The sequence below is a fragment of the Protopterus annectens genome, chromosome 16.part0, assembly GCF_019279795.1.
Source record: "Protopterus annectens isolate FY-2018-M chromosome 16.part0, PAN1.0, whole genome shotgun sequence".
Classification (NCBI taxonomy): domain Eukaryota; kingdom Metazoa; phylum Chordata; order Ceratodontiformes; family Protopteridae; genus Protopterus; species Protopterus annectens.
In genome coordinates, this window is record NC_056750.1 from 449,254,357 (window position 1) to 449,269,815 (window position 15,459).

At 43.2% G+C, this 15,459-nt stretch overlaps 1 protein-coding gene across 1 annotated transcript in view; it reads left to right on the plus strand.

Annotated features, from left to right (window-relative positions):
- LOC122790608 overlaps positions 1-15,459 on the plus strand; it is a 1,229,598-nt gene that overhangs the window by 182,149 nt on the left and 1,031,990 nt on the right. The window contains exon 4 of the mRNA XM_044058134.1: positions 1,170-1,335. Coding sequence (XP_043914069.1) covers positions 1,170-1,335 — 166 coding nt within the window. The remainder of the gene's footprint in view (positions 1-1,169; positions 1,336-15,459) is intronic.

The window sequence follows — 15,459 nt, forward strand, 5'->3', positions numbered from 1 at the left end:
CTTCAACGAAGGTATGCCCATTCATGCACATCTCCACGCAGAAGACGCTGTAGCTAAGTCGAACCGGACAGCGTCTTACTGTGAGGCGAAAACACTACCACAGCTCCACCACAGCACCACCATCTCAGTAATATCTAAAATTTTACTGCTGGCTATAGAATGATGACACATTTGGTCACCTGATTCTGTGGTTCCCACACTACCCCCTGCCGACATCTGTGCTAGGCCCTGGTTCAGCTTCAAGTACATACTTGGAGCTTTGTAAAGGAGTCTGTAGACTGTAAAACAATTGTAATACTTTTATTCTTCCTGGAGAGACTGACTAGCCATTATCTAGCACCCTGGGGTGGTAATTGGTTCACCACTAAGGACAAAGAGCACAGGCCTTTCCTAGCCATTGCGTCTGTGCCTGCATTCAGGCCTGAGAGATAAAATCTTTATGGCCTAAACCAAGTAGTTTAATTTTTGGCTATTTTTCGTAAGGGAAGCTGAGCTTAATCGCTTTCCCTTCCAGCATACTCTAACATATATGCTTGGTTACAACAGTGCAGTGTAACATAAATGTACATTTCTTTTATGTCCAGCAGGACCCACTGGTACATTTTTAAGTCAGCCTTACAAATCACCAGCACCTGTACAAATCAGTTTGATATAATTGACAATTTTTTTTTACAAAACTCCAGCTAGCTATGCTGGCATATCTTGCACGTGTACTGCTCTACTCTTTGGCATAGCTGGCACTACCTCGCATCACAGGAATATTGTCCAAAATTGTTGCAGACAAGTGTTTTTAGGTCTGTAAGCATTTCACATGAATGCCAAACAATACTGGAGATGCAGCCATTTCTAGACAGGGAGTGTATATAGCCAGTATTAACTAGCACAGCCTGAACATGGTAAAGTATTGAAGATCAACTTAAACTGAAACACAACTCTCATGTTTGGTGCCATGTGTAATTTCCTAAAGTTGAATCTGTAACTAGTTCTGTTCAGCATCATCTGCTGTACAGTTGGTTGGTAACTTTGAAATTTAAACGCAAATGATTTTGGTTGTGGCAAGCTTGATAAAAGGAAAACTGGCAGACATTAGAATGTACATTTTAAAAATGCCAAATACATGAATTTGTAAGTGGTGCATTACTAACAAGATTTTTTTTTGTTTGTTATAGGGATCAGTCTGGGAGAGTCCTGAGTGGTGTTGTAAGAATTGGTTTGGTTGCAAAGGGTTTGCTTATAAAGTCTGATATGGATTTGGAGTTGGTCTTGATGTGCAAGGAGAAACCCACAGAGACCTTGTTGCGTACTGTCAAAGGCAGCCTTCCTATACAAATAAAGGTGAGCTCGTGTAGGAGAGGCATGTCAGAATGATACTTTAGTCTTTGCAGCAAGACTTGAACCATTTTTAATGTTGTAACTGCACAGTGTACTAGAACATTGTAATGTAAGGTTAGCTGTATTACTGCGGTTATGTAGGATTATTTTAGCAAATTTTAAACTATTACATTGTATGGATGTTTTTTATTGATGAGGTATTGAGCCTTGCGCAGTAAAAGGAAGCTTCAGTTGGTACTGTTGAACATTTTAAATGCTCATGTACTGTAGTTGCTAGTTGATTTCTTGGACCAAGTTGGCCTGGGTTGGGGGACAAACATAAAATATGGATGTTACTGGCAGAGTTTATCTGTACAGCAGTCTGGTGCAAATTTTAGTGGAAAGTGTACTGCCCATTTTGGACGTGCAGGTTAGGGAATGAAAACAAATAGTGTAACCAAATTTGGCCATAAGTGAACCTCCAAAATCTGAAGAAGTTTACTTCATTTGGTCTTCAATCTGTGGGTTACGGATCCATATCGGGTCCGAGCCAGCAACTTTTACTAGCATCAGCTCAGAGCTCCAAACTCCACTGCCTTCCATCCCCAGATCTGGTTTGCTGCGAATTGCTTCAGCATCATGTCTCTTGAGCTCCAATTAGTCAGTTGGTAAAACCTTGGTGAGTAATTTTCTTCAATTTTCTGTCCCATGTTAGTATAGGTCCCCTTTCTCCTCCCCTCGCTTGGTGCGTGAGTTTAAGGTTAGAGTAGTTTGTACGGTGGTGTGGGTTGTAGCTTCCCCCCCCACAGTGTTTTTCTGTACGAGTGTGGTGAGTGGGTTTGAGGGTTTATAAACATTTTTTATTAAGGTTATCTTTCTAATAGTATGGCTGAAAAGCTTGATGTGAAGTTCAATCTCGCCGTTCATTCTTACACATGGGTTCAGAGACGATCCATCGGCTCAGTCGGCTGCTTTACTAGCTGAAGATTCGAGTAGCTCGAGAGCAGGTCCCTATCCCATGATGCTCTGTCCTACCTCAGATCTAGTTTGCTACTGCACAACAGATCGGAGGTCGTTGGAGAGCTCAGGCCAGTTTGTTTTATATTTACCTCTTTGGCAATTTTCTGTTTTGTAATCCACAGATTTACATTACTGCTTTTGGGCTGTTTAGCCTTTCATTTCTTAGAGTTTGAGCTTTGTCCTTTTTGGAGCGGTTGCTTTTAGGCCTTTGGCCGTTCAATCCCTATCCTCATATATTTTAATAGTGTGTTGGTGTTGTACTTAATAGTGTCATAGGGTTATTAGCAGTGTGCTTAGTTTTGCAGCTGAAAGCCCTCCAGGTGTAGCATCTCTAAGCCACTGAGGACCTGATTGCTTTGGGTCCCTCCCCCCACTTGTGTGAGCAAGGAATCCTTTCATTCCAGCTAAAAGCAAAGAAAACTCAACAAGCAATCATCCAAAAATAGACTGCAGCCCCTGGTTTAACTCCAGGAGCCTTGCTGCTGCTGCTTGTGTAGTGTAGGTGCCAGCTTTTGTAACTACTGTTATGCATTGTTAAAATCTGTTAGTCAGCTAGAGTGCATACCCCAGGGGCAATAGCTGCAAACCTTCTTCCTCTTAGCCCACCCCCACCCATTTCATTCTGTTTCACTGATAATTTGTTGTATGTGAAGGTATTTATCCCCTCAATAGTCATAGCCTTCAGTCCCTCCTCCTCAGTACTTGTTCTTCACTAAACACCAAACAGAGGTGCAAAGTCTCCACCTGCTTTTATCTTTAGCTACATTGTGTGCAGCCTGGTCTGCAAGGCCATGGAAAGTATCATCGTGGAACTCCTAAACAAAGACATTGGTAATCTCCAAACTCTGGACCCTACCCAGTTTGGATTTGTAGAAGGCAGATCATGTCTCCTAAACCTGATTGACGACTTTGAAGCAGTCACCAAAGCCATAGATGAGGGTAAAATGGTTCACACAACTTATCTAGATCTCGCCAAGGCTTTCAACACCATCCCCCACTCTGGAATTAGATAAGCTCACTAAACTAGGTATAAATCCCTGTGTCACAAGATGGGTTGCCAACTGGCTCACGGACAGAACCCACATTGTGAAAGTAGCGGATTCCAAATCCGACTTCAGACCTGTGACAAGTGGAGTACCACAGGGTTCAGTCCTGGGTCCTTTCCTGTTTGATATCTACTTCTCTGAAGTGCAGGCTAACACAGAAGGTCTTTGGCTAACAAAGTTTGCAGATGACTGCAAACTGGGAGCCATAATCGAAACTCCTAACGATGTGAACAAACTACAAAAGGGCCTCACTGAGACAGATACCTGGTGTCAAAGCCATGGCCTGAAGCTCAATGCCAAAAAGTGTTTTGTCATCCCCTTTGGTAAAAACTTTGTACCCATGAACTATAGTCTACTTAATGCCGAAAATTGTGATGAGACCTTGGGACACAGGTGGACAGTAGTCTCTCCTTTGATCACGTCACCACAGTAGTCAGGAAATCCTTCTACGTGGCTCATCTTATCACAAAAGGATTCTCATCCAGAAAGAGGTCATTGTTCACCTCTTCATCACTCATTAGACCCATTAATAGAGTACAACACCCCTTTTGGTATGTACTTCACAAGACCTCTACAACAACTGGAAAGACCACAGAAATACCTCACAAAGAGGATTACTGGCCTCAAACAGATGCCCTACACAGACTGTCTCAAAAAACTACAGCTTTACTCCATCGCATATCGCCTACTCGGAGGTGATCTCTGCCTAACGTACAGAGCTGTGTCAAACCCAGAGCTTGTTGGACATGCTCCAGTTAAAAAAATCCCAATCGCTCCAAGCTACACGCTCTAGGGACCTAAACCTTGTCCCCACAATAAACAGAACATGCTGGAGGGATAGATTCCTGTCCCAGAGACTTCCCATACTCCGGAATAGACTACCTACCCATGTCAAACAAAACTCCTCATTAGCACTCTTCAAGAAAAAGCTTGATTGAATGGGAAATGGGGAAATTCACCCCGGTGATCACATCTGTGGCTCTGCTCGACAGGGGCACAGGGAAACAATTTTCTTGGGTGGCGGAAGCCAGGGTACATATTTTGGCTAGGCTTGTATGGGCCCTAGGGCCGATAGCCTAGTACCTACCTATGAGCAAACAATGAGCAAAGGGGAAGGGAGGGTGGCTTAATGGGTAAGGTGTTTGCCTTACAAACACAAGGTGCAGGGTTTGAGTCTCGCAAGAGACAATTGGCTAGGCTTAAAATGGCTCACAAGGGCAGTTGGCTTAGTACTAAGACTATGAACTATAAAATCTGTTATTGCAGACTAGTAAGCAGCATACAACTTCCACCTGTGGTGTATTCCTACACACACTTTTTCTTGGAGAAACCTTCCAGTCCTTGAACAAGGGTGCCTGTATGTTTACCTTATTTCCTTGGCTGTCCTTGATAATTAACCAGGTTTAGCAGAGTCCCTTGGATTCTTCCCTGCTACTTTAAATTCCAGTTGAAGGTTTCCCCTCCCTTCCCCCACCCCCCAAGTGATTGCTCAGGTACAACACACCAAAGGTTTTAAAAACCCTGGATGCCATATTTGCTCTGATTGCAGCTGAAAGCCCTCCAGGTGTAGCATCTCTAAGTGATAGTTTTTCTTTTTTTCAATGTTGTATTCCACACTGTAAACTCACTGTCCCTGCAATGAGTAGTACAGTAATTTCTCTCTAAGGTAGCTTTCCAGTTGATTTTTGCTGGTTTAGTTTATATTTGGATATTAGAAGCTTAAGTTGCTTTTTCTTTCTCCCAATTTCAGTAAACCTGGTTTCAGAGTTCCTCTAAATGATTATAAACTACTTTGCCACAGTACTACTAGCTTAAAAGTGATTCCAATAGCTTCTTTCAAAAATAAGGACATGAATATAAGCTACTTTATTGTCTTCATGTAAAGCTTTTTTGGTTAATTTTCATAACTACCTGCTATGTGTGAACTCCTTTTTTTCTCTCCTCCACGTTTCTCTCTCCCTCAAGTACTCAGCTCCCCATTGCGCTGTTCCTGATAGCCTACCGGGTGACAAAGGACCCTATTGAAATACCTGTGGTCTCATTTAACAGCCTTATTTTCCCTGCACCCTCTCTCAAGGAAGCAAAGTATGTGGTTGTCTAAGTCCTGCTTGTAAAGCTGACTACCGTCTACTATTGCTTCAGAGGTTCTAAAGTACACTACGAGCCTGAACAGCCAGCAGCCTTTACCCCCATCTGCCCTGTATCCAACAAACCTCCTCTTAATAATAACACTCTTTCCCTAGTTCTAAACCAGCTAGCTCCCTTGCATACTTACCTTCAATACTAGATCTGCCCACTAGATGGCACCCTTATCCCATCCTTTATCTCCTTCTTGCACTGTATTTCTTCTGTAATTACACTACATCTCTTAAGTCCAAGACCTGCTCTTATTTTCTCACTTAGCCTTTACTGCAACTATCTACACCCACCTGTTTTTTTCTCATACTTCTGTTTTCTGTGATCTTTCCCACACCTGACTTGCTTAACTTCCCCTCCGTTACTAGCATTGCTGATAGTTTTGTCTCTAGCTTCTCTTTCACTTGTCTCTAGCTTCTCCTTCACTTGTCTCTAGCTTCTCCTTCACTTGTCTCTAGCTTCTCCTTCACTTGTCTCTAGCTTCTCCTTCACTTGTCTCTAGCTTCTCCTTCACTTGTCTCTAGCTTCTCCTTCACTTGTCTCTAGCTTCTCCTTCACTTGTCTCTAGCTGCTCACTTTGCTCCCCTACCCCCAAATCTCACCCACCCCCAGTGGTCCTACTCTTATACCATCTAACCACACCCCTTCCCTCTTCCACCAATCACAAACCCTTCACCATTGGCCCACTTAACTCCAATTCCTTCCTTTCACTTACCACTCCCTATCTCTCCCACGTATTCCTTTCCACACCTAGTATACCTCCGAGCCTATAACAGCAACCTAACAACTTGCCCTTCCAGATGTGTAAGCTACCCACCCCAGCCCTCTTACAGAAGTTACTCATATTTACACTTCTACCACCTCTAACTTTAGCTTTTCTACTAACCTGCTATGAACACTCATATTCACACCTTCTCTATCTCTGTAAGCTATCTACCTCTTCTCTACCTATTTTCACTAGCCATGTCAACATAACATCTACACCCAGCTGTGTACTAGCAAAATACCATAGGATAGCCCACATTAGATATGACTCTCCGAATCCCAGAAAATATCTACCTCTATATAGTAAATTCCCAAATCCTAGACTTCAAAACACCTCTCTTCTCTTTAAAAGATTGAGACATTCACCCAAACCCAGGCCCAACAACTGCTACCACTCAACTCCTCAACCCCAACCCCTCTACTATCCATTTCCTTACCAAACCACCTAACTCACTCTTAGTAGCTCACCTCAACATACGTAGCATTAATAACAAAGTTGCACAACTCCATGCTGTCCTGGAAGTCTACTCCTTATGACATTCTTTGTTTAACATAAACTTTGTTAAAACCTGTAACTAAAGGCAATGAAGTCATCCCACCCGGTTATTATATTTTGCGACTTGACCGTGCAGCCAAAAAGTGTGGTGGTGTAGCTATCCTATTTAAATCTGGGCTACAGATAACTACCTACGACTATAAACCACCTCAAGACTCCCAACGCTGAAATTCTTATTACCAAGCTTCAACTTTACATCCATCTATATTATCTGTATCTGTTTTCCTCCTGGTAATAACATTGCCACCATAGAAAGTATCATTTTGTTGGTTATCCCAAAATTTACTCCAAGAAACCATAATCCTAGGTGATTTTAACATTGGAAGTGTTGTAGCAGTAGCCACCCTACCAGCCATATTAACCTTGTTTTTTTCTCTAACCTTTACCAGGATAAACAAGCCTAATAAGAAAGTACCTTAGATTGGATTCTCCTAAATAATCATCCCCAGACATATGAAGCTGGAACCCTCCCTGATGTAAGTGACCACTCACTAACCTACATCAGGCTTAAATTCAGTCTACCTAATCCAACCATAACTAGGACAATTAGAACCAAGAAAAGCTTCAACCCTGATTTCTTCCAGAGAGAACTGAGTATGTAACTGGTCTCCCTTAAAATACCTCACACTGGAGGAAACTGTTAATTACTTTAATTCTAACTTCCTAGCCATACTAGACCACCATGTACCAACCTGCTCTGTTAGAATGAGTACTCAATCTGCCCCATGACTTTCAAAAGAAACCAGGCAAAAAATCCATCTCAGAAATAAATACTGGAATAAATCTCGTTTAACTGAAAACCCAGTAGACCAACAAAACTTCAGACAGCTGAGAAATGAAACTAAAGCTATACTGCCTGACAAAAGAAACTACCTACAATTCCAGCAGACTAACCATAATAAACCACAAAAGTTCTGGGCGAATATTAATCGGTTAATACACCCAGGTCAATCCAACACACCAAACCCACAAGGCACAGACCAGGAGAACCCCAAGCAGACTGCTAATGCCTTTGATACCGTTTTCACTGAGGCCTTTCAAACTCTTGCCAGTCAGTTATCTACTCAGAACTTAACTATATCCAACTCTAACCCATGCCCTCCATTTCTCTTCCAACCAGTCCCAACAACATATATTGTTAGCCTTATCCAAAAACTGGAACCATGCACTCCTTCAGCAGACCAACTACCCGCTGAATATCTACAAAAGGCAGCCAAATCCATCGCCTATCCCGTTTCCATTCTCGTCAATAGAACCATCAGTGAAGGACACATCCCTAAAATCTGGAAAGTATCCCATATTATCCCACTTCACAAGGGTGGAAACTCTAATGAACTCTCCAATTACCGTCCCATAGCCCTACTTTCTCCCTTAGCAAAGATTGTGGAAAAATGCATCCACAGACCATTGCTAGACCACCTAATATAAAATAACTTGCTTTCAAACTCTCAACATGGTTTCAGACCTACCCACAGCACTACTACTGCCCTCCTTTTCTTTACGGACTGTATTAAAAACCCGTAACCTCCGTATGCTTTCCTCTGCACTGTTTATAGATCTGTCTAAGGCATTCGATATGGTAAATCACCAGATACTTATAAATATCCTCAAATCCCTGTCACTAGATGTACTAGCTGTAAAATGGATCCAGTCCTACTTGGATAACAGACAACAGACTGTACTTTGACATAACATTCTGTCTACCCATCTGCCCATTAACATTGGTGTTCTTCAAGGGTCCATATTAGGACCTCTCCTGATGTCCTTCATGGATGCATCTGCAGTCATAACAAATGGGTTGTCCTGTCGTCAGGCAGCCCTTCGGTCGGCCGGATTCCAAAGTCTGGGTCCGGCTTCGGCTGATGTTGCACTTCACCCGACGTCATCTCTGCTGGTCTTCGGGTATAAAGGCATCAGCCGACGCCATTTTCCTCAGTCTTTCTTGCGTGGCGCCCAAGCAGAAGCTGTTCGCAAGTGCCGGTCGGTCAGATCCAGAGATTACTACTGCGAATACTACTCAAGACTTCTAAAAAGCTAAGTACCCGTTGGGGACTCTTTCTTGCCTCAGCCGATGTCAGAAAAAGTCAATAACTGTTTAACTTGTGGGAAACAAATACCTCATAAAGATTTCCACTCTTACTGTTTGCCTTGCTTAGGCCCAGACCACGGCGTAGCAGCCTGTTCGCCTGTGCTTTCCTTCAACCGACGAACGCTTAGGCGTCTGTCGGAATTTGCTGAACAGTTTTTCGGCTCAGATTTTGCGTACATTATGCCATCGGATCCTCCGACTACCCAAATTGTTAAAAAACGCAAAGAAAAAGACCGACACTCGGTCCACAGTTTCGCCGAAACCACGTTTAAGCAAGCATGAGTGTCTCTGTTTCGGCCGAAACCGAGAAAACTGGTCAATCCTCAGCCGAATCCATGACTACTACTGAGGCTCCTGCTACCTTACCTGAATCAGCCTCAGAAATTTTGCCTACAACTGTGGTTCCTACTGATTTATCAGACACCATCCCTTTGGATATCTCTACCCCAGCACGTGGTGCTGCTAGGCCTCCTGCAGCCATGTCTATTAAGGCCTTTGCCGGGGCTAAAGCAGCAAAATCAGCTAAATCAGTGCCTGTTAAACCACCCTCTCTCAGGCCCACTACTAGTTCACAAATGCTTACTCTGGCAGAAGATTTAATATCCTTAATTAGGGGATCCCAATCTCACCCAGACAGGGCTTCTCAGCCCCCAGAAAAGAGACCTAGAGCAGAGCCCCCCGAGCCTGTGTCCTCTGATTCTGCGAATGACTGACATTACAGACCAGCCAGAGGCTCCTTTTTCCAATTGAGGATTCAGATGCTGAAGAATCCATTCCAGCTGCCTCTCCACCAGAGGAATTCTCCTTTGGGGAAACCTTACATGCCATGAGAGAACATTTCCAATGGCAGGGACAAGATTTCTCAGATTCAAGAAAAAGGCTTAGGACTTTTCTACACTTACCACAACATAGGCCCTTAGCTATACCTCCTGTCCTGTCTGTTGTGGACAATGCATTTAATGATGTCTGTACTGCACCTGATTCTTTACCTCCAGCCCCTGTCAAACCAGATAGATTTTACAGGGTGCCAGACACTCATCACCACCTATACAAGGCCCCACTTGCAGACCCCGAAACTATATCCCAGGGGCCTAAGGCAGTAGCCTCGACCACAGCAAAAAACCCTATTCCGCTGAAAGGGAATCCAGGTCCTTAGAGATGGGGAAAAAGTCTACACCTCTGCTACTCTCTCAGCTAGAGCTTTAAACTGTCAGTTTCACATGATCCAATACCAAGAGTTTATGCTTGATCAGTTAACTAAAAAACTGTCCTCTGATGAATCTTTAGATAAGAAATATGTATTAGAAATGGTAAATAACATCCAACAGGTTAGTAACCATTCTTTAAAATGTGGCTATGATGCACTGGAGGCTTCATTTAGATCAGCCATGACTGGCACAGTGATAAGAAGACATGCATGGTTGAAAGAACAGGTCTTACCGGATCATGTTAAAGCTAAGCTAATGGATGCTCCTATGGATAAGGCCAGTCTATTTGGGGAACCTGCCCAGCAGGTAATGAAGAAAATGGAAGAGAAGGCAAAATCTGTGCAAATAGTTAAAGATTTCCTACAGGTTCAGCCACCAAGGTTTAGCAGGAACTGGCCTGCCAAAAATTGGTCCTTTCCTGACTCCAAGATCACAAAGGGGCAGGAACAGACGCTCTAGGGGCAGAAATCAATCCAGAGGAGGTGCCTACAGAGGACGGCAGTGGCAAGGCAATAACCAAGGCACAGACACAACCACTGCCACTGCAACAGGACGATCACAGTGACTTGGCTCTGATTCCGCCTACCAGGGAGCAAATAGCAGCACCATTAGGCGGAAAGTTAGCCTTATTCTCGAAAAATTGGCACTATATCACAAAAGACAAGTGGATTTTGCAAACCATAGACCAAGGCTACCGGTTCCACTTCCACACTTTACCAGTAAAAAGAGGAATGCCAAACCTGCCCCCAAATCAAAAACTAGAAGCCCTTCACCAAATAGTGGAATTAATAAAGATGAGAGCTGTGGAAAGAGTACCAAGAACAGAACAGGGCAAAGGATTCTACTCCAGACTCTTCCTAGTACCAAGAAAAGAGAAAAGCTGGAGACCTATTCTCGACCTGTCCATCTTCAACACATACATCATTGTCCCAAAATTCAAAATGCTGACCCTACAGCAACTTCTTCCCATGCTGGGCAAGGAGTGTTGGCTGGTAACTCTAGATCTCAAGGAGGCATACCTGCACGTCCCCATTCGACCAAATTGCAGAAGATACCTCAGATTTCTTGCAGGATCAGAGCATTATCAATTCTCAGCATTGCCCTTTGGCTTATCTACTGCGCCCAGAGTATTCACAAAATGCCTGGCATCAGTAATCGCTCACTGCAGAGTACAGGGAATCCAAATTTATCCATACCTGGACGACTGCCTGTTACAAGCGGACAACAAAAGCAAGCTGACAACAGCAAAGGGTCATTTACTTGCTACAAGCCCTGGGATACACAGTCAATTTACAAAAGTCAAGGCTGATACCATCCCAGACAAGAACTTTCTTGGGCGCGGAATTGGACACAGTCAAACAGATGGCATTCCTAACTGCAGAAAAACAAAAAGAGCTCCCTCTTTACTTCTTGGCATTAACAAAGCAGAACAAACTAACAGCAAGAAAAGTTCTGCAGGCCTTGGGCTTCATGGCATCATGCATAATCTTGGTCCCACATGCCAGACTGCATATGAGAAAGCTACAGTGGTACCTAAAGAATTTATGGTCTCAACACAGGCACAGCTTAGAAACAGAAATACCACTAATCCCATGCTTAAAACAGGAGTTCCTATGGTGGGCGCGGGCATGCCAGTCAAACCCAGGCTTGCCCTTCCACAACTCTCAAGCAAACCAAACCATCACAACAGACGCCTCGGACCTAGGATGGGGGGCACACATGCTGGACAAATGCGTGCAAGGACTGTGGACTCAGGACCAGCTGCATCTACACATAAACCAAAGAGAAATGCTGGCAGTAAAACTGGCAATCCAAAAATTCAGACCATTCCTCAAAGAAGGCCATTTGATAAGGACAGACAACACCACAGTCATGTGGTACATCAACAAACAGGGAGGCGCTCATTCTTACCCCCTATGCAGAATGACTTTGGACCTTTGGAATCTGGCTCTCAGCTACAACATCCAGTTACATGCAATATTTGTACCGGGAAAAGAGAACACCCTAGCAGACATTTTAAGCAGAACCACCTCGGATGCTCACGAATGGATGCTACACCCGGACATCTTCAAGGCCATCACAAAGAAATGGGGAATGCCACAAATAGATCTATTTGCTTCCCCACAAAATCACCAGCTCAAAAAATTCTGCACAAGGACATTCCACCCACTTGCATGGAAGGTGGACTCTCTATCCTTCAGCTGGAAAGGCCTGACAGCATATGCATTTCCACCTCTTCCCTTGATGCACAAGGTACTACTGAAAATCAAAGAGGAACGTCCAAGGATAATTCTGATAGCTCCGAACTGGCCAAGACAGCACTGGTACCCATTGCTGAGGAGCATGTCTCGGGAGAAAATTTGGTCAATACCCCTGATGCCTCTGATGTTAACTCAGAACAACTACAACATCATACATCCAAACCTAAAAACCTTGCAACTGACTGCCTGGAACATCACATAGCAGTAACTAACCCAGACCTTTCGCAAAGGGTTAAAGACATTATCCTTGAAGCCTGCAGACCTTCAACAAGAAGGAACTATGCAGGAAAATGGAAAAGGTTCGTCATTTGGAGTACTGAAAGAGGAAAAGATGTGTCGCACATAGATATTGCTAACATTCTGGAGTACTTGGCAGAGCTTCTACATACAGGCCTGTCCTATTCCTCCTCCAAGATACATGCATCAGCTATTTCAGCAGAATACAGCTTTGATCCTCCTGTCTATTCACATTCTCTACTCAGGCAGTTCCTCAGAGGGATCAAGAATGTAAAACCTCCTAGGAAACCACCATTACCAGCATGGGACTTGAATTTTGTACTAGAAAAGTTGACACTCCCTCAGTTTGAACCAGCAGCAACAGCAGATCTACAACACCTGTCATGGAAAACTGCTTTCCTACTGGCTATTACTTCAGCAAGGAGGGTTTCAGAACTACAGGCCTTAATGGCAGTGCAACCCTTCCTAATCTTCCATCAAGACAGGGTGTCCATGAGAACTAACCCTGCATTTATGCCTAAGGTGGTATCCAGAGTGTCTTTAAACCAGGCAATCCACCTACCTACCTTTTTTCCAAACCCACAAAACAGAGGTGAAAGAATAATGCATACCTTGGATGTACATAGACAGTTACGCTACTACCTGGACAGAACCAAAGGTAACAGAAAAACTGACCAGCTCTTTGTAGCCTATGCAACAGGAAGGGAAGGAAAAGCAATTTCCAAACAGACAATCTCCAAATGGATAGGAAATTGCATAAGATTCTGTTACTCCTACCATGGAAAACCAATTCCACAGAACATAAGACCTCATTCAACAAGGGCTACAGCCACTACCACAGCTTTCTTAAGAGGAGTGGCAACCAAGGACATTATTGAGGCGGCTACTTGGACCTCCGTGCATACATTTGCCAAGCATTATAATTTACCTCTATATTCTAGATCCCGAGCAGGGTTTGCCACTGCTGTACTGCAAGGGATCTTGACTACACCATAACTTTTATTCCTCCTCCCCTAGTTTGGCTATGGTATTCTACCCATTTGTTATGACTGCAGATGCATCCATGAAGGACATAGTACAGTTTTGTACCTACCATAAATGTAGATGTCCGAACTGGATGGCATCTGCAGTCAGGATTACCCTCCCTCCTTCCCCTCTGTGATGCTCCTAGGGTATTTACCCTCCTAATAGCTAGCTGGGGGGGGAGTCTCTTATGGTGTATTTGTTTGTATATATGTACATACATGTTTATTTTGTTTGCCTTCTACTATTTTGGAAACATTGGCATCTATCCAAAATTTAGCTTTCCAAGAGGGCAATTGGCATCTGGGGCAAGAAACAGAGGAAAATGGCGTCGGCTGATGCCTTTATACCCGAAGACCAGCAGAGATGACGGGTGAAGTGCGACATCAGCCGAAGCCAGACCCAGACTTTGGAATCCGGCCGACCGAAGGGCTGCCTGACGACAGGACAACCCATTTGTTATGACTGCAGATGCTATCCAGTTCGGACATCTACATTTATGGTAGGTACAAAACTGTACTTTTTCTGTATTTCTCAGCTACCTTCACCTAGCAATCCCCCAAGCTACATGCATACAATTTGCAGATAATTCCACACTTATGCTCAGCCGCATATATATCTGAACTTCACTCCCTTACCCAAAATGTTTTTAACACAGTTGAACAATGGTTTACATAGCGCTGTCTCCTTCTGAACCCCGAAAAAACTAAACTTTTACTCCTACTTTTAAGTCCCCCCCCCCAGTAGACTTCACAGTAACATCCAATGATGGTATTCTCGTATCCCTAGATCCAACTATCAAACTACTAGATATCACCAGAGATTACCTTAACTTCGACACCCAAATTAACAATACTCTAAAATCTGTTAATAGAAAACTAGGCTCTCTTTACAGGATCAAACCCTTCTCTCCTGCAGCTAGAATAACTATTGCTCACACCCATCTAACTTCTACTTTCCTCTATGCCTCACCCATATATACTCATCTCTAAAAACAACCTTAATAAAATGGAAAACTCCTACAATAACCTAACAGATTTGCTACAGGTAACCCTTTCCAAACCCACCACTTTAATCTAAAGCAGTTGGGATGGCTTAAATTACAAAATCAGCTTAAATTCCACCACCAACTGACCATTGCCCATAAAACCCTTTACCAACCTACCAATACCCCTATATTTATCCTAGTCTCCCCCTACAACAATCTAAAGACCTTACGATCATCGCACAAACTTTTTGTTAATTGTAAATCAAACAGGGCTGGGGATTCTTCTCTAATACTGTTGGAAAATCCTGGAACCTTTTTCCTAACGTTCTTCTCTTCCCTCTATATTACCCTAAAACCAAATTGAAACTTTTTTCCTCAGAACACACTGGTTGTGCCCCTGTACTAAACCTGACTGATCAACTAGCTCTTCTTACTTGGTTCAACCTATCATCCTCTTCTCAGTAATAAAGTTCCTTTTCTTAACTTACCTTTGTCCTACTGTACTATTACTTAAATTTTCAGAATCTCATTAAGGAGACTACTTTTACTAATATATTGTATAATTTCAGCTCCTACTTTTTATTTGACTACTTGTATACTAATATTGTGTAATTCTGCTGCCATCTTTTTCTTTGTATTGCAACTACATTTTGTATTGTACTAATTGTATCTGTATATTTTGCGCTATGTTATGAACGAATGGCCTCTGAGTATTCTGTGTACTGCAACTGCAATGTTCATTGTGTACATTAATTTTTGTATATGTGATTTTGTTTGTTTCCTCAGAGCTCATCTCCCCGGGTCTCTACTGAAAATCTA